This window comes from Vulpes lagopus, chromosome 3 (assembly GCF_018345385.1).
Source record: "Vulpes lagopus strain Blue_001 chromosome 3, ASM1834538v1, whole genome shotgun sequence".
NCBI lineage: Eukaryota > Metazoa > Chordata > Mammalia > Carnivora > Canidae > Vulpes > Vulpes lagopus.
The window spans coordinates 56,451,033-56,474,332 of record NC_054826.1 but is presented as its reverse complement, the minus strand read 5'-3'; the positions used below and the strand labels follow the sequence as shown (position 1 = coordinate 56,474,332).

At 35.7% G+C, this 23,300-nt stretch overlaps 1 protein-coding gene across 1 annotated transcript in view; it reads right to left on the bottom strand.

The window, feature by feature from the left end:
* Positions 1 to 1,190: 1,190 nt before the first annotated feature.
* The window catches only part of LOC121487005 (60S ribosomal protein L9-like), a 37,605-nt gene continuing 15,495 nt past the window's right edge, over positions 1,191 to 23,300 (bottom strand). Inside the window, exon 3 of the mRNA XM_041748488.1 lies at positions 1,191 to 1,856. Coding sequence (XP_041604422.1) covers positions 1,285 to 1,856 — 572 coding nt within the window. The 3' untranslated portion in view covers positions 1,191 to 1,284. The remainder of the gene's footprint in view (positions 1,857 to 23,300) is intronic.

The window sequence follows — 23,300 nt, the reverse complement described above, 5'->3', positions numbered from 1 at the left end:
CTAAGACCACCAATTCTGATGACTACCTCCATTCAAGATCAGCAGGGAAATGTCTCTGCTTTTTCATCAGCTTGTTAAGGGTTTCCTTCAGCAGAATTTTGGGGATCTTAGCAATGAAAGTGAAGCTTTTATATTAGAGTTCCTTCCTGAGACTACATCAGCTGTTTAGCGAGGGGATTTGTCATGGGTTGGGTTGTGTCCCTCTCAAAAAAGAGAAGATGGAATTCTAATTCCTAATACTTCACTACATGAGCCTTATTTGGAAATAAGATCATAGACATAGTCAGTTAAGATGAGTTCACACTGGAGTAGGTTGTGTCCTTAAACCAATATGGTTGGTATCCTTATAAGAATAGGAATGATACACAGAAGGAAGGTGGCTATGTGAAACAAGGAGAATGTCATGTGAAGATGGAAGCAGAGATTGGAGTAACGCATCTACAACCGAGGAACACCAGGGATTGCCAGCCATCATCAGAAGCCAAGAGAGAGACGTGGAATAAACTCTCCCTCAGAACTATAAGAAGAGGGGCACCTGGGTGGCTCAGCAGTTGGCCATCTGCCTTCAGTTCAGGTTGTAATCCTGGGTCCTGGGATTGAGTCCTGCATCAGGCTCCTCACTGGGAGCCTGCCTCTCTCTGTGTGTATCTCCTGAACAAATAAATAAAATCTTAAAACTCTCAGAAGAAACCAACCTTGCTGCTCCCTTGATTTCAGACTTCTAGCCACCTGGTTTGTGGGACTTTGTTATAGAAACCCTAGGAAATGGATACAGGCTACCTTGAACAATGGCTCCTTTCTTCCTGAATCCCTAGCAATCAGTCTTCACTACTTTTCCAAGTTTCTTGTTCACAGTTCTCCTTTCAAGAACTCCAGTGTGTTTTCTTCTAGACTTCACACAGCAGGTTAACAGGGGCATATCCCTGATGCAGCCAAAGGATTGATTACATGTATTCTTAAAATATTTATACATATAATATGCATCATATTTTTTTCTTTTAATATATTTTCACTATGATATATATTCAAAGATAGTATTTCTGTTGTCCACCATGCTTAGAAAAAGAAAATTATAGTGAGTAAATATCCCAGAAATGAGAGAAAGTTGCATGGTTTCATCTGTAAGGGTTTAATTAAGTTTTTTCTTAACTTCTACATTTAATTTTGTTTGTTTTTTTTTAAGCCCCAAATCAGTATAGTTTTTATTGCATTCTTAAGGTATCACAAATAAGTCTGAAAAATCATCTGGCATCTTGCTGTTTCTTTTGCTGGACAACTCAGAGCTTATTCATCAGCCTGCTGAACTGTTCCATTTTCAGAAACATAGATACCACCCCAAAATTTTCTGATATCCTTGTTTTTAACAGTTGTCGCTTGCTGAATCAATGCAGCTGAGTTCGAAACAAGTTCAATGTCATTTCCTTCAAGAATTAACTCATCTGTTTGGGCTTGAGATACAGAACAAGCAACACCTGGCCCCATCGAAACCCTGTGAATGTATTTTTCACCTAAGAAATTTCGGATTTCAACAAGAGAAACATTCTCCTGAATAACAACATTGATAGGGAAGTGAGCATACACCGACCTCATCTTGTAACGGAAGCCCAGTGTCACGCCCTTGATCATGTTCTGAACGTGACTACAGATTGTGCAAATGGTAGCCAATTCTTTTCTATTTCCCCACCATTTGTCAACTTGGAGCCTCTTCTTCTTTCCTGGAAGACTGAGTTCTATGTTGATGTGATTGAAGTCCCTTCGTAGGGTTCCTCTGGGGCCCTTCACAATCACAGTGCATCCCTTCAGGGTGATGTCGACATTTTCTGGAATGTCGACATTTTCTGAGAATGGTCTTAATTCTCTCAATAGATGCAGCAAAGAGACACTCTACACTTAATTTTGAATCTGTGTTCACTTTTCTTAAGTATCCCAAATATTGAGACAGATGATCTTATCCTTTTTCTTCCAAAATGATATCTAAACATGACACAATATTAAAAAATTATAGATCTTCCTTCTAAAAATTTATCTCAGTTGGAACTGGATAGAGCACAGTAACTCTATGAATGCTCAGGCTTATGGCATCGGCAAGGAGGAAGAGGTGTTAGCTACAAGGCTGCAGATGTAAGCCACAGCCTCGGTGATGGAAGAAATCTCTTCCTAGATGTGTAGTCTAACAAGTTTCATTTCTATCTTGGCTCTTTCTTTGTTTTAGCTTTGTCTCTTGTTCTAACTCATATATTTAATTCTCCATAAGCCAGTGATACTCATTGTGACTTCATCACAAACTTATGGACTCAAATATAGGAGCCCAATAGCATATTCTGGCATCTACATGTAACTTGTAGAAATTGGGATGCATGTAAAAAAGAAATGCAACATCACACTAAAAAGTAGTCTAGTTTTAAAAGCTGTGTGTGTGTGTGTGTGTGTGTGTGTGTGTGTGTTAAAGTATCTTGCTCACATGCCAAGGGATTCATGTGAAGATGCTGAATATTCATTAAGGATTTTGTAGTACAAATAAAATAATATCAGATTTCCAATTTTAAAAAAGTCTTGGTGAACGTGACATAGAGTATGAATTGGGGACAGATGATTCTAGTTGTTAACTATGAATAATTGTAGTCAGTTTCGAAGTAAAAATTACACTGGACAATGTAAACAGGCAAAGAAAACTTCATTCAAGACCATTGCAATAAGAGGAGAGAGGGTTTTTTTTTTGCCTTTTTTAAAAAATTAATGCACTAAGCAAAGGGAGTCCCAAGACGTAGGGACAGAGAGAAGTCTGTTTAAAGTTAGTCAAGCTGAGTGAGTCATTAAGAACATTTTGGTCATTAGTCATTAACTTTTATTATATTCCTGTAATTGTACTAAATTATTTCTTCAATAATCCTATTAAATCTTCAAGCAACATTATAGAGAAAGCATATATTTATCCCCACTTATAGATAAAGGGACTAAATCTTATCAAGGTTAAGTCAATTGCACAAAGTCATTCAGCTGGTAAAGAGCACAGTTACAATTTCGAGTCATATCCATCTGTCCTTTGAAATCCATACTCTTCATTACTAAGATACATTGTCTCAAGATGTAAAGACCACTATGATACTATTGTTGTATGTAAGTTGAACAACAACAACAAAATCCTGAGGTCATGGCAATGAAGATGAAGAAGTAAGAAAAGATTTAATGGCCACTTGGTACTTAGAGCCAATACGTCTTAGTGATCATCTGTATGTAAAGATGAAGCCTGTATTCAACACTGGGTTTCTGAATTTCAAAAAATGAATAGCTCTCATGAAGACAGGAGAGATCTAAACAATAGTCTGAAATATCAGATGAATTAGGCTTGGGACAAGGTGAATCCATCTGTGAGGATGAAAAAGCCAAAGCAAAAAAAGAGTAAGGGATGAAAATGTGGTACAGACTCTATATAGACATAGAGTTGTAAATTGAAGCCATTAGGGTAGAAGCAATCATTCAGGAAGAGTGAGTAGTGAGAAGAAGACAGGATGAGAAAGGATATTTAATCAGGAACAAGAGATGCTTGAATTAGTCCGGTTTGCTCTGATGAAGGATGTTGTCAACTATGGGAAGTGCCATTGGTCTTAGAGAAACAGACATAATCTCAGTGACTGTGACTCCACATAAGGGGAGACTATAAAGTGTGACCCAGCTTTGCTCTAAGGAGGAAAATAAAGAACTTCTAGAGAAATTCAAATACATGTGCAGAAGAAAATCTATGCAAGATTACTGTTGCAACACTGTTTATATAAGAAAATTGACAAGAAAAAGAAAGAAAGAAACCATATCTATTTACAGTGGAATAGGTTTTAAAACTTATGGTTTGATCATAGGATGAAATATACATATTTTCAAATGAATGAACTAAATATGCACATATCAACTTCCCAGAAAAACATAAGGCATGAAATAAAGGGATATTACAAAATTATAAGCAGAGTTTTATAACATTTATGTATACACAAATGCACAATTAGACCCTACGTACATGCTCTAAATGGATGATTAATAAGCATCAAGATATGAATAGGAAGGACACACACATATAAATTGCCTATGAGATAGGAATCAAGAGAATGTTTGGGGAAAGTTAAAAGAACATTTGTATTTACAGATATTTCACTGCTGATTAAATTATTAATTCAGACAAAAATCTGAGGCTGATGATAAAATGTTTGGAGGAAATTGACAAAGAAAGTTTACAAAGCATCACAAAGCTACCAAGACAATGAGGAATGACAGGGCAAAGATCGGATGATGAAAGTACAACAGATGATGGGGACTGAGAGAACTGTACCACTCAGAGCCACTCTTGCTCTGGAACCATTTCCCAATAAGGAAGAAGTGATAAAGGGGCAGAATTGCAATTCTGGTAATGTGTGAAGCCAGAGAGGTGAAAGTCAGAATCCAGGGCCTGCCCCAGTTAGGAACACTGGTAAACACCTCCCTCAATATGCTGTACGCAAGGGTGAACTGCATGAACTCTAGATGAACAACTGAGCTACATGTTCTTTACATCATGTTAACTATAAATTCTTAAAGTTAGATAAGTGGATCCAAATTGCTAGCATAATAAACACCCAAACACTTTCTCTGGAGGAAGATGTAGTCATTGTAGAGATTGAATTAATTTTGAAAATAATTTTTCAAATGCAATGTCCCCCAAAACTAAAGTTTCTTTGGGCATATGTGGAGACAAGTCATTGTGAGCAAGAAGCAACCTAAACAAAAAGACAGTTAAAACAGTTAATTTAGGGATGCCTGGGTAGCTCAGTGGTTGAGTCTGTCTTCAGCTCAGGGCATGATCCCAGAGTCTAGGGATGGAGTCCCACATCAGGCTCTTTGCATGGAAGCAGGTTCCCAAGCAGGTTCAAAAAATGAATAGCTCTCATGAAGCTTGATTCTCAGAGCTTCTCCCTTTGCCTGTGTCTCTGCCTATCTCTCTTTCTCTCATGAATAAATAAATAAAATCTTAAAAAAAAACAATTAATTTACCAAATTATGAGATAGACTTAAAAATACTAGACTTTTCTTGTTCAAGGAAATTCGAGCCAATCCTATTATGAGGCAACAGGAAATAGTCAACAGGAAATAGTAATGTACCTTAAAGGAAAAAAAACTAAATAGAAAATTTAGAACTAAAAATAAATATTATAAGAATTCAATAAATAAGTTAATTCAGGAAGTAGCAAATGATGGCCTGTTGGTGAAATCTATACAACAATTTGTTTTCGTATGGCACATGAGCCAAGAATAGCGTTTACATGTTAAATGGTTTACAAATTAAATGTTTATGTGATAATCTACACAATATCCTTGATTTTGCTCCTTGACTGACAAAGCCTAAAACATTTAGTCTCGTCCCTTAAGACAAAGTTTCCCAGCTCCTGGGAATGAATTATCACCAGAAAATCTCATTAAGGTTGAGCTTAGAATTAAAAAGATATCTTAAGGACAGAAGGTTCAAAAATACTCTGGAGTATGAAGTTTTTTGGAATAAAGCCAGGAGGACAAAAAGAGAATAAAAAATATAAGTAAGGAACAGAAAGGATACCTTGGGGGAAAAAATGACTAGCAAATAGCAAATATTTAATTGGAGTTTCAGAAGGAGAGGCAATGGAGAATAGGTAATATTTAAAATGATTATAGATAAAAAAAATTTCCCACAGCTTATGAATGACAGCAATACTCATATTCAAAAACCACAAAAAATCCAAATCTAGATAAATAAAAAAGAAGTTCACACCTAGGCACAACATAGTAAAATTCCATTAAAAAAGACTTTATAGGGCAGCCCGGGTGGCTCAGTGGTTTAGCGTCCCCAGGGCGTGATCCTGGAGACCCGGGATCGAGTCCCACGTCAGGCCCCTGCATGGAGCCTGCTTCTCCCTCTGCCTGTGTCTATGCCCCTCTCTCTGTGTCTCTCATGAGTAAATAAATAAAATCTTTAAAAAAATGTATTAAAAAAAAAAACTTTATAAAACCAAAGGTAAAAGAGAAAACAAAATCTACAAGGTAGGCAGAGGGGAAAATTATCCTTCAAAATAAATGCTAAGGCTTACAATTGACTTTGAAAAGCAAAAAAAGGTGATGATACGGACTTAAGTATATCCCCTGAATGTATATGTTGAAGTCCTAACCCCAGTGTGACTATATTTGGAGATGGGGCTGTTAAAGAGATAATTAAGGTTAAATGAGGTTGTAAGAATGGGGCTTTCATATAATAGGTCTGGCGACCTTATAAGAAAAGAAAGAGACACCAGAGAACTACTTACTCCTCACCTCTGAGCATGCACAGAAGGCCATCTGAGGACACAGCAAGAAGGCAATAGTCCACAAGGCAGGAAGAAAGGTCTCATCAGAAACCGACCCCGATGGCTTGCTTCTTGATTTTGATTTCTAGCCTTCAGTACTGTAAGAAAATAGGTTTTAGTTGTATAAGCTACAGTGTGTGGTACATTGTTACGGCACTCCTAGTAAACTAATTCAGTAACCAAAAGATAGAGAACTGTAGTCAATATATTGAGAAAAATATTCTCCACATTAAAATTCTATTATCAGCAAAACTGTTCTTTTAAAGATAAAGATAAAAAAAAATGTTTTCACCCAGAGATCTACATTACAGGGGATTTTAAATGGTGGTATAGCAAAGAAGATTAGCTAACCAGCAAAAATATGCTGTCCTCTAAAATGAAGGGCTGTGAATGAAAAGCACTTCTCACGTCAGAGTCTATATATTTTCAGTCCCTTTTCATCTAGATGAGATGAAGTTGAGTAGACACAAGCAATGTGAAATTTAAACAAATTATTCACACCAAGATTGTTAAGTGTCTGGAATGGCTTCTGCAATTTCTATTTCCCTTCTTTGGTGACTTACAAGGCTATGTTTTGAAAATGCAATTATCGTAAATTGGAAGGATTCTGGACCCCTGAGTCATCAATTGGAAGAGCCTCAGCTTATAACTTGATGTTTGGGCTCTCCCAAAATAACCATGCAATCATGAAGATCTTCATATTTACATGAGCAAAATCTGAAATTGCATTGTGTTAAGAATAGATGTTCGGATTGTTTGTCACACCACTAAACCTATGCTAGCTAATTAGGTTCTTGATTAAGCAAAAAAGAAATCCCAATGTGAGGTAAAAGAATACAGGAAGGAAGGCTAAAAATGGGAGCAAAAAAATGAGCAGATTCCAGTGAGACAGAAAGAAAAAATACAATAGGCACATTTTTAAAAGACAGTTCTTTGAAAATGTTTTTAAAATTAAAAAATTCTTGAAAAAATGGATCAAGGAAAAAAAAAAGTGAAAACATCAATTACTAATGTCAAGAATGAAACTGTGACTACCACTGTAGACTTATAGACATTTAGATAGTAAGAAGATTATAGAAATTCCATAGAATCCACAAAGAACTAATGGAACTAATAAATGAATTTAGCAAGATTGGAGGATATAAGGTCAATATACGAAAATCACCTTTATATATATAAAATGACAATGAACAATCACAAAATATAATTTAAAATATGTACAGTAAATACAAAATACATTGATATTCAGAAATATATTTAGCAAAATATGCAAATTAGCTACAAAATAGAGCTTTGAGAAATTAAATCAGACTTAAATAATATGTATAAGACATTGCTATGTAAAATTCTAAAAGACATAAAATAAATGAAGAACTCATATATCAAGATGTCCATATTCCCCTACTTCATCTAGCAAGCCAACACAATGCTAATAAGAATTCAACTGGGATATTTTGTAGAAATTGACAAGTTTATTCTAAAATTCCTTTAAAAGTACTAAGGACCTATTAAATAATAAAATAAAGAAAAAAGTTAAAGATTTTACCCTACCCAATTTCAAAAACTAGTATAAAGCCACAGTAATTAAATGTGATAGTGCTATAAAGATAGACAAATATACTAATGGAACCCAAAAGAGAGTCTGGAAATAGACCCAAACATATATGTTTGCGTGATTTTTTACCAGGGTCTCAGTTTAATTCAAGAGGAGTGGTGCTAGAACAATTAGATATCTGTATGGAAGAGAATGAATCTTGTATTCTAATTCCTATAATAGATAAAATTAATTAATATCAAACCATGAACCAGAGACCTAAATGTGAAAACTAAATTTTAAGCATCATTAAAACAAAAACATAAATGAATATTTCTGACATTCGTCAATAATCTCTTAAGAAAGACACTAACTTAAAAAAAACTAGATATCATGAAACTTAAAATTTTCTTCTGAACAAAAATAGTTTTAAGCAAATAAAAAAGCAAATTACACACATAGAGAGAATACTAGAAACACATAATTCTGCATAGAACTCCTTGCCATAATACATGAATGACTCTTTCAATTCAGTAATAAAAAGATAATCAATTCAATAAAAACAGATAGCTTTACCAATAAACATTACAATGACCTTTAATTATACGAAAATCATTAGTTATTAGGGCAATGCAAATTAAAAGCACAAGAATGGTTTTAATAAATAGATAATATCAGTGTTAGCAAGGATAAGGAGCCAGTCAGGTTCCCATGCAGTCTAAAGGAACTATCACAACCAATACAGAAATTTATTTGAAAGTTTCATAAAAAGTTAAATACTCATTAGTCTATAATCCCCAAATTCCTCACTTATGTAATCAATAAAGAAACTAGAAGAGAAATCTAAAGTAAGTATCATTACTATAGCACATGGAATAAAATTAATGGGAAAAAAGAGTTATATGCCTTTTTAAAAAGTCTAACATATTTATTGGAGTAACAAAAAGTAGAAAAAATTAGAAAGAAAAAAATTTTTGGCAAAGATAATGAAAGATAATTTTCTAAGTCTTTTCAGAGATATTAAACCACAAATTCAAGAGGTACTTTTAATCTTCAATAGAATACATGAAAAGAAGCTACATCATGTACCTCATGGTAAAATAGCTTAAAATCACCCAATGAAATAATCTTACTTTTAAACAGGTCAAAATGAGACAATTGATTTCATAATAGAAGACAAATAAATGAATCTTTAGACTGCTAAAATAAAATGATTTTCAAGCAGGCTCTGTACCTAACCAAATATCCTTCCAAAATATAGATTTAGAATAAGCCTCAAAAGGATCAAACATTTCAAATAACTACATTACCTTCCAGAACAATGTCTGACACTCTTTCAAGGAATGCCAAAAGTGCAACATTAATAAATATAAAATTTACTGTGCCTGGCATCTAATCAAACATTGCTGTTATAAAAGGAGCAAGGAAATTTGGCCCAAAATCAGGGGAAAAAAATAGAAATAGGGCTCAGAAATAGTAGATAATGGGATTTTTCAGACAAGAACATTAGAAATGTGATCATAAACATGTTCAATATGTACAAAGATTGAAAGGAAATTGATAATATAATTTAAAAATGGAGGCTATAAAAGAGAACATCTAGAAATTTTTAAGTGCAGTTTTTGAGATACAAATTTTACTAGATGAAAATAATAGGTTAGATCCCTCAGAAGGAAATGCAAAATATCTAAGAACATAGCAACATAAATTACTTATAATGAAGATGGGGGTGGGGGAAAAGGGACTGAAATATAACTAAACAGGTCCTTGGGAGTCTACAGAGATATAACAAGCAGTCTAATGCTTTGGAACTCTAGTAGAAGAGAAATAAAGGTCAGAGAAAAAATACTTGAAGAAAAAATGGTTGAAAACTTTCCAAACTGGATAAGAAGTCTAAAGCAACAGGTTCAAGAAGCTTCACAAAGTCCAGCCAGAATAATTACACACACACACAGCACGCATCAAGGTGCATCATACCTCATATATTGCTGAACATTAAATATAGAGAGGAGATCTTAAAAGAAAGGCATAATATGCACAGAGGAATAAAGAAAAAACGTAGCAGATTTTGTGTCAGAATTATGAAAGCCATAATTTAATGGAATGCCTGTTTAAATGCTAAAAAGGAAAAAAATCACTTATATCTAGTTAAAATTTCCTTCAAAAAAAGTAATATAGAGACCTTTTTAGATGAGAAAAAGCTTCCTGATGAGAAGGAAACTTAGATGTATCCCCCCAAAATAGCTGGAAATGGTAAGTAAGTAGATAAATACATCGGGTATGTTAGAATTTCTTTAGAAGGTAACTTATGGTGTGCATGGATTACAATCCAAAGCATGGATTAAAATATGAAAAAAGAAATAGCAATAAGTGTAAGGAATGAAAGGGTAGCAAAAGTATACTGTCATAAGGTTCTTACATTATAGGTGAAGTACTATAATGTACTTGAGGATAAACTGTGCTAAATTAAAGAGGCACACATTCTAAACACTACACACACACTAAGATACATAATAAGTCAACAGTAGAGAAAGAACGGGACATTGAAATAATTAAGTGAAAGAAAGCACGAAGAGGAAAAAAAATAGAAAATATACCACTACCACCCCCACAGAAACAAAAACAAACAAACAAAAAACACAGAAAAGAAGTGGTAAGATAATAGATTTCAACTCAATAATTGAATCTTATGTTTAATATGAATGGTAAAAACCTTCTAGCTAAATGGCAGATATTTCCAGACTGGATAAAAAACAAAACTCAATTATATGCTACATATATGCAACTGGCTTTAAATATGAAGGCTCAGATAAGCAAATGTAAATGAGTAGAAAAATAAATATAATGCCAATCCTAATATAAGAAAGTTGGAGTTGGGATGCCTGGGTGGCTCAGCGTTTGAGCATCTGCCTTCGGCTCAGGACGAGATCCCAGAGTTATGGGAGTAAGTCCTGCATCAGTCTCCTGCATGGAGCCTGCTTCTCTCTCTGTCTGTGTCTCTGCCTCTCTCTCTCTCTCTCTGTGTCTCTCATGGATAAATAAATAAAACATTAAAAAAAAGAAAGATGGAGTTACTTCTTTCATACAAAGAAGCCTCCAGAAGAAAAATTATTACCAGGGATAAAAAGTGTTATTTCATAATGACCAATGAATGAATGAAGACATCAAATTCCTAAATGCCCATCTTAAAGCTCAAAAATAGAGCATTCAGATACATGAGGGTAAATCCTGATAGAACTAGACAAATTCACACTTATAGCTAGAGATTTCAATAGTTGTCTCTAAGTAACTTACAGAAGTAGTCAGAAAATCAATCGGTATATAGAAGCCTCTATAGTATCTAACTGACATTTTGGCCTGCCCAACCAGAGGGGGATATACACTCTTTCTAATAGCATGTGGAACTTTCAACAAATTAGACTATTAACCTCTAAAGAGTACTAATTAATTTCAAAAATTTGAAATTATAAAGAGGATGTTTCTGACCACACACACACACACAAAATTAGAAGTAAATTATAGAGAAAGACCTGGAAAAACCTGAAATAATTGGAAATTAAACAAAACACCACTATATAATCACTGTTCAATTAAGAAATAACACCTTTGAACTGAATGAAAATCAAAGCATAATATATCAAAATTTGTATGAGTTACAATAAATAGTTGAGACAATATGGTGTTGGCATAACAATAACACCCTAATGTTGTAGAAGAGAGTCCAGAAATAAGCTCAAATACATAGTTGCTTGGTATTTGAAGAAGGTACCAAGGTAGTTCAATGGGTAAGAGATGGGCTTTTCAACAAATAGTTTGGCAGCAGCTGGATATACATAAGGAAAAAATGTGACTTTTATCTGATGGTTTACACAAAAACTCATCCTAAATACTTCTAACGTAAAATGTACAAGATAAACCTCTAAAACTTCTAAAAGAAAACTTAGGAGCGAAATTTTTGCAGCTTTGTGGTAGACCAAAAATTTTGTAGGCCACAAAAAGTAGGATATGAAAAGAAATACAGTGATAAATCATATTTCCTTAATAGCAAAACATCTGATCTTCAAAAGACTATATTATAAAAATATCTCCTTTACAATAACTTGCTACATTTTACTTCTGTTTTATGAACTTTATGTGCATATTTCTTTTTTAAAAAAGATTTTATTTATTTATTCATTCATCAGAGACACACACACAGAGAGAGAGAGAGGCAGAGAGAGAAGCAGGCTCCATGCAGGGAGCCTGACGTGGGACTCAATCCCAGGTCTCCAGGATCAGGCCCTCGGCTAAAGGCGGTGCTAAACCGCTGAGCCACCCGGGCTGCCCTGTGCATATTTCTTAAAACAAGAGCCAAATAAGGGGAAATTTCTATTTTATCTCCAAAGGTTATTTAATATTTACCTGAAGCAATATTATAAAAAATCTTACTATCAATCAATACTATCTTAGCATGTTTGCAGTTACATTATCACTGATTTTTATGACATTCTTGATATTTTTGTAATAAAAATATATGAAGATCATGTGATATGATGAATTCCATGTGATATTATTAAGAAATATAGCATTTAATTGACCATATAATTGTGTTTATTTCTGGGCTCACCATTTTGTTCAGTTGACCTATGTCTCTGTTTTTATACCACTACCATACTGTTTTGATTACTACAGATTTGTAATATATCATGAAATCTGGGACTGTGATGCTTCCAAATTTGTTTTCCTTTTTCAAGACTGCTTTGGCTATTTGGGGTTTTCTGTTTCCATACGACTTTAGAACTGTTTGTTCAAGTTCTGTGAAAACAATATTTTGGTATTTTGATAGGGGTGCATTAAATTTATAGATTGCCTTGAATAGTATGGATATATTTAACAATATTTGTTTTTCCAATCCATTCATTTGTATCATTTTCAATTTCTTTCATCAGTGTTATATAGTTTTCAAAGTACGGGTCATTCATGCCCTTGGTTCAGTTTATTCCTAGGTATTTTATTATTTTTGGTGTAATTATAAATGGGATATTTTTCTTAATTTCTTTTTCTGTTACTTCATTATTACTGTATAAAAATGAAATGGATTTCTGTACACTTATTTTGTATCCTAGCAGTTCTAGCAATTTTTTGGTGGAGTCTTTCTGGTTTTCTGTATATATTATCATGCCATTTGCAAATAGTGGAAGTTTGACTTCTTCCTCACCAATTTGGATGTCTTTTATTTCTTATTGCTCTTTGATGGCTATGGTTAGGACTTCCAATAATATTTTGAATAAAAGTGGTGAGAGTGGACATCCTTGTCTTATTCCTGACATTAGGGGAAAAGCTCTCTGTTAGCTAGCTGTGGGTGTTTCATATATGGCTTTTATTATGTTGTGGTAAATTTCCTCTAAGCCTACTCTGTTGAGGGTTTTTATCATGAATGGATGTTGTACTTTATCAAATGCTTTTTTTGCATCTATTGAAATGATCATATGGTTTTAATCCTTTCTCTTGATGATGTGATATATCATGTTGATTGATTTGTGAATATTGAGCCACCTTTGCATCCCAGGAATACCTGAAAAGATGCTCAACATTACTTATCATCAAGGAAAATGCAAACCAAAACTACAAAACTACTATACACACACACACACACACACATACACACACACACACACACACACACACATATATATAATGGAATATTACTCAGGCATGAAAAGAATGAAATCTTGCCATTTGAAACAACATGAATGGAGGTAGAGAGTGTAATGCTAAGTGAAATAAGTCAGAGAAAGAGAAATACTATATGATTTCATTCATATGTGGAGTTGAAGAAACAAAACAAATAAAAAAAGGAGATAAACCCCCAAACAGATCTTTAACTATAAAGAACAAACTGGTGGTTCCCAGAGGGGAGGTGGATGTGGGGATAGGTGAAATAGTGATGGGAATTAAGAGTACACTTATAAGCCATGAGTAATGTATAGAATTGTTGAATCACTATATTGTACATCTGAAACTAATATAACACTGTATGTTAATTATACAGGAATTAATATAAAAAATTAAAATCCAGAAAGAGAATTTCAAAAAAAATAAAAAATATGGCATTTAAAATAAGAAATATGGCATTTAAAATTATTTCTATACTACTCCTACCTTCACAAAAACAAGAGCTGTATATAAAAAAAAGTCTAAAAATGAAAACTGTCAGTTAGCTTTTTATGATGGTAGGAAACTGCATATTTTTTCTTTAAAAAGTCTGTTAATTTTTGACTATAGTTTATGTAATTAGTACACATTACATTTGACACAATCAGAACAAATAATCTAATGAGCATCATAATTATGGTATTTCAGATATATTCAGGGTAGTGACCCATTCTTAAGAAAAGCTAGCCCTGCGCATTTCAGAAAAGGTCATCTTAGAGTTCTAAAGTAATGACCTTTCTTTGGGAATGAGACAGACAAACAAGAAATGCCTGTTAAGACAGAATCAGGCTAAGGAACCATTCTCACCAGCAGATTTGCATGCTGCTAGCAGTCAATTAATTCAGTGCTCACTGATGGCACAGTGTGGGTGTCATTAAACTATTTTTAATGCTTTGTACAGATGGCTTTAAATCAACAGCTTTAAATATAGTGGGACTCATATTTATGTTTGAGTGGCAGGTTGTCACTTACTTCTAATACTATTCTCATATTTTTTTTATTCCAGTGCCAATTCATAAAATGCATAGCAGAATAAAATCTACCTAAAATTTTTATTAAGATATTCATTAAGGATGTCAAGTTTAAACAAAACATACACTAAAAACAAACAAAAAGTTTTGTTTTGTGGTTAAACAAAAATAAGGAGCCCATTTATTCAAATTAGAATATTTCACTATAGAACATGGGTTTGGGTTATAAAATAAAACCTAACAACCTATCTAAGAAGGCAATCTCGTTTAATGCAATACTAGGTTTTTTAAGTACCAACGTTTTAGTAGCTACTGTGACAGGAGTTGTACATGGCAGTGGACATTTGGAGAGAGAAAAGAAATGGCCCTTCCCTTGGAAACACTGCTCTATCCTTGTAATCTTTGTCATTTGTGGTGGTTTCTATTGGAAATACCAAATTTAGATCAAATACCCATGCCACTTCCCTGCAATGAAATCCATTTCAGCCCAGTTTAGCTTTAAGAGCACACCAATCCTATTTGGGTTTAACTTTCTGAATTCATGCAGAAAGGACTCCAGAATCACCTGTTGTTGCCTGACATGAACGGGCTTTTTGAGGAAAAACCAAGGGCCAATGTCTGTTATCAAATCCAGTTTGTTGGATTTATGGACAAAGCCTGTGACCTCGGGGACAATGAGGTGTTATAAATAGAAGAATGGGAGGGTAAAACATTAACTAAGAATCTTTTGCACTAAGTTATTAACAAATGTTAAAACAAATGGAAAGTTTTCATTTCTGGGAGGATAGAGTAGACATATTTTTCCCATTTCTTCCACTAAGTAAAACTAAAGCAAATACAAAGAAGACTCTGAAAGATAAAGAGAAGGAAGACTGTCTAGAGGCCTCAGAACCTGAAGAACAAAAATGGTGGCGAATTTCCTGGTGGGTTTTTGTTTTGCCTTATGTATCCCAAATTTGGAGCCTGAAGAGGTTGAAGAAACCAGCAACCAGAATATGCCTACATGTTCAGATCAAAACAACAAAATCCTGCTCTTTGTACCCAAAGGGCCAAAACAAATACAATATAGAAGATAGAAAACCCTGAGGCAGTAACTGTTCTACTCCAGCCAAAAACCACAGATGGTCTCTCCCCCATCCATTTAAGTAAAGGGTAAGTGAGGAGCCGAGACTTCTACTCTCTGGAAATTGTAAATGAAGTTCACTACCTTGGTCCCCACCAGAGTAGTGTCAGACAAAGATGAGAGGAGAATACTTTTATCCCTAATAGGTGGTAACAAGCCACCAATCCCTGATGAGATGTCGGTAAAAACCATGTGAGGCGCCTGGACTTTCAACACCACACCATGACACCAGTCATGAGTCACACTCTGATTTCTCTCTTGGGTGGTGTCAAAGAAGGCGAAATGGGGAGTAAGGACTTTTGCCACCACTGAACTATAAGACAAAGCCACCTGCCACATTTCCCCCATGCTTTATTTCAGAAGGAAGACATGATGGGACCAATAACAAGGGGAAAGTAAACAAACAATGTTGACCTAAGTTTTACACCTTACATAAAATTTAACTCAGGATATATTATCACAGACTGCAATGTGAAATGCAAAACAATTTAATTATTAGGAAAAAGAATAGGAGAAAGTCGGTGGAATCTAGGACTAGGACAAAAATTCATTGTCCATAAGGATGATTCATAAAAGGAAAAATTGATAAATTGGGCCTTGTGAAAATTAAAAACTTTTCTCTGCAAAAGATCATGTTAAGAGGATGAAAAGACACACTACACATTAGAAGAGAGTGTTTGTAAACTGCATAATACAAGAAGAACGTTTTAACACCTAGAATCTATAAGGAATTCAAAATAGTTTTAAAATACAATTAGAAAATGGCCAAATACATGAATAGATATTTTGCTGAATAAGATAGATGGCAAATAATCATATGGAAAGATATTCATCCTCTTTAGATATTCAGAGCATGCAAATACAAACGATAGTAAGTTATCCCTACCCACCTACCAGAATGGCTAAAATAGAAAATAATGGTACTGACAAATACTGATGAAGATGTAGAACTGGATCACTCATACATGAAAATGTAAGAATGGTACGCTGTGAAAAACAGTTTGGCAGTTCATTAAAAAAAAAAAAAAACTACCATAAGACCAGAAAATTGCAGTCTTGGACATTTATCCCAGAGATGGAAACTTATGTTTACACAAAAACCTCTATATTAACATGTAGAAGAGCTTCGTTCATAACAGCCTCCAAATGGGGAGATGTCCTCGAATGGTTGAATGGTCACATAAACTATGGTATACACAGATTCTGTTCAAGGGAAAGAGTTAAAGAACAGAGTACTCGTATACACAATCATGACAACCTGGATGAATTTCAAGAGAATTATGCCCAGAGAGGGGGAAAAAAAATCCCCCCCAAATTGCATACAGCAAGATTTTGTTTAAACAGCATTCTTGAAACAACAACACTATAGACGTGAGGACAGATTAGTTTTTGCCAGGGGTTAGGGCCACAGCAGGGGTAAAAGGGGAGTACGGCTTTAAAAGGGCAACACAAAAAAATAAGCAAATAAAAAATAAAAATAAAAGGGCAACACAAAGTGGCTTTGTGATAATCGAAGTGTTGTGTATCATCACTATGTCAACGTCTATATCCTAGTTATGTTGTCGTATTGTAGTTCTAGCAGACTTCACCGTTGGAGACCAGTGCACGAAGGGTCCGTGGGAATTCTATGTATTATTTCTTATAACAGTGTGGAGATCTACATTTATATCAAAATAAAACTTTAATTAAAGTTTTAATTTAAAAAATTAATTTTTTTATTAAAAAAAAAAACAGGGGACAGCCCACATAATAAATTAGAAGACAGTGCGTGGTGGTGAAATGACTATATAAGCAAAGTGTTATTGAATTAAGGAATGCAGTCGAACCCAACAGATGAGGTTTAGGGATGGCATCTCACAAGAGGGGGCATGCAGCCAGGCCCATGGAACTAACAAGGTCCAAAGTCCCCACAGGCAGAGACTCACGGCTAAATGATGTCAAAGGTAGCATCCGAAGAGCCTGAGGACGGTGGCCGAGTGAAGGGGTAGGATGGGGACACTGTCTGAAGGTCATTTCTAGGAAGCAGCTTCCACAGGGTTAGAAAGGGCAAAGACTGGAAATTTCACAGTTAAGAGGAATGTGTTCAGTGGTGAAAGGTGTATCAGAACTGTGATTTGTCAGTGCCTTGAGGACAGGGACGCCTCTGACTCAATATTGTGTCACCAAGCCGCTGTCTACTACCTGGTGCACAACACAGGCCTCATTAAATTGGCTGTGGCTGATTCCACTAAGGCGGGGGGTTGACTGCGCTCTGCTAGGAGAGCAGAGCAGGAGCGCAGGCCGCAAGAAAGCCTCAGGTCTGGAATACGTGGGAAATGAGAGTAGAAACTCATTTTAGAGACGGAAGACAGATTTCTGCGGGCAATAGAGTCAAAGGGAAGTGAAAAAATAATCTCTTTTAAAAGACTTGGTTCGGAAGGTGAGAGCGAAACTGAAAATTAGAAGGCAAGGGCACAAAAAAAAAAAAAGGCAAGGGCACATTTAATACTATGTTCTTTCTGTGGTTTTAAGATGTGAGAAATGTGGACGTGCATCTTCGCCAGAGCAAGAAGAGCCAAAGAGTTGGTGAAAAACTGAAATCCAGGAGAGGAGATGAAAGGTAGATATGGAAAAGAACCTGAAGGAGTCCACTGGATGCAGATGTTTGTAGGTGGAGAGGTAGGAGTGCGTGCCAGATGGCCTCTATTTTTCACTTAAGTGGGAGGTTAACTGTGCTCTGCCAGGAGAGCAGAGCGGGAGCGCAGGCTGGAAGAAAGCCTCAGGCCTGGAATACATGGAAAATGAGAGAAGAAACTGAACCACAAGCATAAACTCATTTCTTAGACACATTTATCTCCACTTGAGCCACACACACCTTTACTCACCGATGTATGCTTCTTCCCTTTGAAACTAATAACCCCAACCCCAAATGATGCATGTCTCTTCTGAACCAGCTTTTTTCTGCTCCCGATAACCGAAGACCAAACGGGCCATGTATAAATGTCTGAAGCTATTTTCCAAATCATATCTAATCAACACAGCATATTCTTGAATTTCTGTAAACATATTGTTTTTCCAAAGACATAGTTAGGCGTTATATTTTGTTCGAGGACGGAACAAATGGAGGAACCTCGAGATGGATTTGCTCACTTGCCTTTGTAAGTGCCCTCCAGTGAATACAAAATATCTTATGAGTCATAGGACAGCACGACCTATTTTTAGACAAATACTCTTGTAAATTCATACGCGATGGTAGAAGGGTATTTTAAATCCTAATTGAACTAAGCCATCTCATTACCTGGCTATACTGACCGATGATGAGCGTTGCCATGGTGATGAGGCAATCAAGTTAGCAGGCCCTACTGTGAGAATTTTCTATTCCAGATACTTTAGCAAGTTTCATCTAGCTCATCTCCAAACGCTTTCTAATCAGCGGGAGACAAAGAAAATGATTCAGTCATACAGAAATAGGCACCACAAAGGAATAAAGGGTTTTTTTTTTAAACAAATCTAATGACAAAGTATACTGACATATAATTTACAAAGGAAGATTTTTTTTTTAGTTCTAACGCTTTAAGCTTCTCTACAACAAATTAAGACTTTTTAAGCTATATGTATCAATTTTGACATTTTAAAATTTTATCCAAATTCAAGTAAGAATCAGAGCTTAAACAAACATTTTATTGTCTGCACAACTGGTCTCAAAGAAAATTATGGCTTGTGCTATCAACTGAACTGTGCCCTCTCCTAATTCAGATGTCAAAACCCTAATTGTCAATGTAGTGGTATTTTGGAGATGGGACATTGGCAGATAATTAAGTTGAGATGAGCTCATGAGGGTGGGCCCCCCTTATGGGATTAGTGCCCTTAAAAGAAGAGGAAGAGACACCAGATGATTTCTCTGGCCCCTTCCCTCTTTCTTTCTCTGCCCGTCTGTCCCTTCATCCTGTGAGGACCTCAAAAGTCTGCTTATCCTGCAAGCCAGAAATAGAACCCTTACAAGGAAAGGGAATTAGCACTTTAATCTTGGAATGTCCAGCTTCCAGGATTGTGAGAAATAAACTCCTATTGCTTAAGCTACCAAATCCATGGTGTTCTGTTGTGGCATCCTGGGATGATAATATGGCTTGTCTGGGGAATACATCTTACAACTTGATGGAGGTCAGATATTGGCAAATAATAAGTAATTTCCACGCTTAAAAATAAATCTAAGAGCAAGAGTTCAGAGTAGTTTCAATTTTATCTCAAAAAGGGAGTATGGAGCTATAAAAGCTGTGTCTGAAACTATAAAAAATTTTAAAGTTTTATCACTTCTATATGTTTGCTATTGTTATCTTCTTAGTCTAAGTGGCAATACAAGCTTGCAAATTCTAAAGTATAAAATTGTGTTTAGGAGCAGAAAGAAGAGGAAGAACCCAAAAAAGTATATCCTTTTTTTGGTCATTTGCATTATGGGAGGAAAATGGAATAGAATGCTTATGACAGGATTTAGTACGAAAAGTTCTAGATAAAAATGGCAGTGAATTAACCATGCCAGTCAGTGTCTTCTAAATCCCATTATATTTTCTGCAAAGGCATACTAAAATATAAATCAAAGATGAACAGTCACACTGCAAACACAAAAGAATAGAGGACAATATGCCAAATCTGGAGTTCACTTCTACTAACTGGATTTCCTATGTGCTACAAAGGTAAGTATCAGCTCTGGGTTGTTTTTGTTTTTGTTTTTTTCCTTAAAGATTTTATTTATTTATTTGAGAGGGAGAAAGAGAGACCATGGGTGGGGGAGGAGCGGAGGGAGAAGTAGACTCCCTGCCGAGCAGGGAACCAGATCCAGGACTCAACTGGCGACTCCAGAATCAGGAACTGAGCTGAAGGCAGGTGCTCAACCTTCGGAGCCACCCAGGTGCCCACACTGGCCCTGTTTTATTTCACTGGTGGATGCCCAGAATCTAGGATCGCCCTTGGCACTCACGAGGTTCTTTATAAACATCTGTCATCACCACGGTTCACAAGACAGCTACTGGGAATTGATAGAGAAGAACCTTTTGAACTACACAGCATATGTTTCCTCCTCGACAGCATCATGGACAGCTTCTAAAGAAAACAGACAAACATGATTCTCCATCCCAACGTGACACCGGGGTTATGCTGACCAGAGGAAAACCCACTACACAAGTGCTATCATCTAAGCCATTCAGAACAGACTAATTCTTTTCAAGGACTTATTTCTCTTTAACAACTGTTCTTACATTTATCTGCTCCATAATTCCCAGGACTTCACCAGGCAATAACAAGAGAGGTGTGTACAGTGGTGTGCTGCAGCATGGTACACAGATACAGATACCCAGAGAAGCAGAGTTTGAGATGGCAAAATTTATTAATTAATTCTGGGTTATTTAGATGTTCACCTTCTACATGATACAAAGCGGATGATAAAAAACATTGGCTTCTTTGGCTTATCTCTAGAACTGAACTGTCAGAGGAAAGAAGGTTCAATTGGAATTCATTCCAACCCGTCCATACAAAAAAACAAAAAACAAAAAACACACCCAGTACCCCTTGACGTGGCAAACCAGAATGGGGTGGGATGCTTAGTCGTATAACCTGCACCTTTAGATCTGAGTGGGAAAAGGGGATAGCATCTAAGTGAACAATAAACACTGAGGCTAGAGTCACTGCATCCCTGCTTCTTGGAAGCCGACATCAGAGCACCAAACTATGAATTGAGCAGAACACTGGTGAAAGCAATGATAAACAGGACCTGTGCAATGCTAGTTTGAAACTTGGAAAGAATCTCAGGGAAAACATGATTGACGGTAATTTTTCTAAAACGAAAAAAAGAAAACAATATATACGTGTGTACATTTATCACCAATGACTGCGTTATTTTCTTCTTCCATGTGCTAAAAACAGATGGTTTATTCAAAAAGAATTAAAATTGTAACCTCTAATATAAAATTAAGCCTCCTCAAACTATGATTTCAGCCAAAATATGTAGTATAAATGTGTAGAACATGGGTTTTGTTGGTCTCTAATGAACCTCCTTATCACTGCCTAATTAGCAATGCTGTCATTCTGTGGGAACTCTGACAAGTTTAGACAGCTTTTGACAATCTTTTAAGTTTGTTTTGCTGATGTCAACGAAACACCTTTAGTAAAACGTGGTATGTCCTAAACAAAGACAAGGGGAGCTCTCAGTAAGAAATTGAAGTTGGAAGGATCATTTGCATCACTGACCTATTTTTTTTTCCCTGATGCAAATCACTGACCTATTTTACCAACTACTGGCCCACGGCCCTGAGAGATACATAATCAACCCCCACACCCCAAATGATTTCCCATTCCCTTTCTCTATGATAATAACTGTGTCATGTTCTGTCTTTCTTCTCCTCCCTTCGTTTCCTGTCTCACCACCCAAACAGAAAGCCCATTTATAGTTTAGATTAGGAAATACTGATATAACGAATAAAAGGAAGAATGGAATGCTAATTAGCGAAGTGTTCAATAGACTCTTTGTTCCCTGATCTTTTCTATTTGAGTCCCATTTTTCCCCTTCAACTCATACCTCTTCCAAAATTATCATACTCTAAGTTCTTATCAACTCATTCTTCTTTTTTTTCCCTTCTCTTTTCTCTACCTCCCCATAAACCTCCATAACCTGGGCTTTCTATGAGGCTGGCGAGTGTTTTTATTTGGATGACCATATTAACACATGAAGTAACCTTTTCCAAAAATTCCTGTAAAAAGAAATCTATTTACTAGATTTTCTTAGGATATGGGATAAAGTTGCTCTCGTTTTTTATTGTTCCTCCTCCACCTGTAAGTATCAAAAATATCCCGACAAAAATTGAGAGGGATAGCTTACAGAAAGTTCCATTTCTCTACTTTTCCTTATTCCTCTCTTCTGCATTCAACCACTTACTAAGCTGAATATCTTTTAGAACAACAGATACTAATATCGCAGTAAATAAAATTTTGAAAATATTTCCGGAATTAGTTTTATGAGACATAAAATTTGGGGCTAAGTACTCTTTTAGAATCATTGCGGCTAGTCAATATTTCTGATTTGGGGAAATAGACTCCCATCCAGTCTCATGATTTAAAGTAATAACTTTGTGGTAAGAGCCTACAAATACCTAATTATCCCACTTGTCATAAATGTGTTCTGCAGACAATTAAGCATGTCAACTTTATGCAGACTTACAGAGATAGAAGACGTGACTCTAAGGTATGTGAATCCATGGAGGAATTCTTTATGAGGCTGCCTCCTGCATTAGAAAAATGCAAACAAATCTTGCTGATGACCCAATAAAATCTGGAGGGCCATATTTCTGACTTGCAGTAAAATCCTTAATTTTCAAATTTCTTGTGTTCCTATGCACACCCTTCTTCCCTTCTTTATATTAGCAAACTTTCCACTGTATCAGAGGGCTGGCTTGTGCCAGGCACAGCTTTTTCAAGGCTGTCTCCCTGCTGAATTGTCTCCCCTGACTAGATTCAGTTGGCTTTATAAAACACTTTCTGCATAGTTTTGAACTTGATCGATTTCCTTGAGACATGAGCTCACATTAGAAATGCATCTTTCCAGATGCTGAAGCACATGCTTTCTCTTTCTGGATCCCTGTGAGGCATGAACTCTGGTGACCCAGCCTGACAATTGG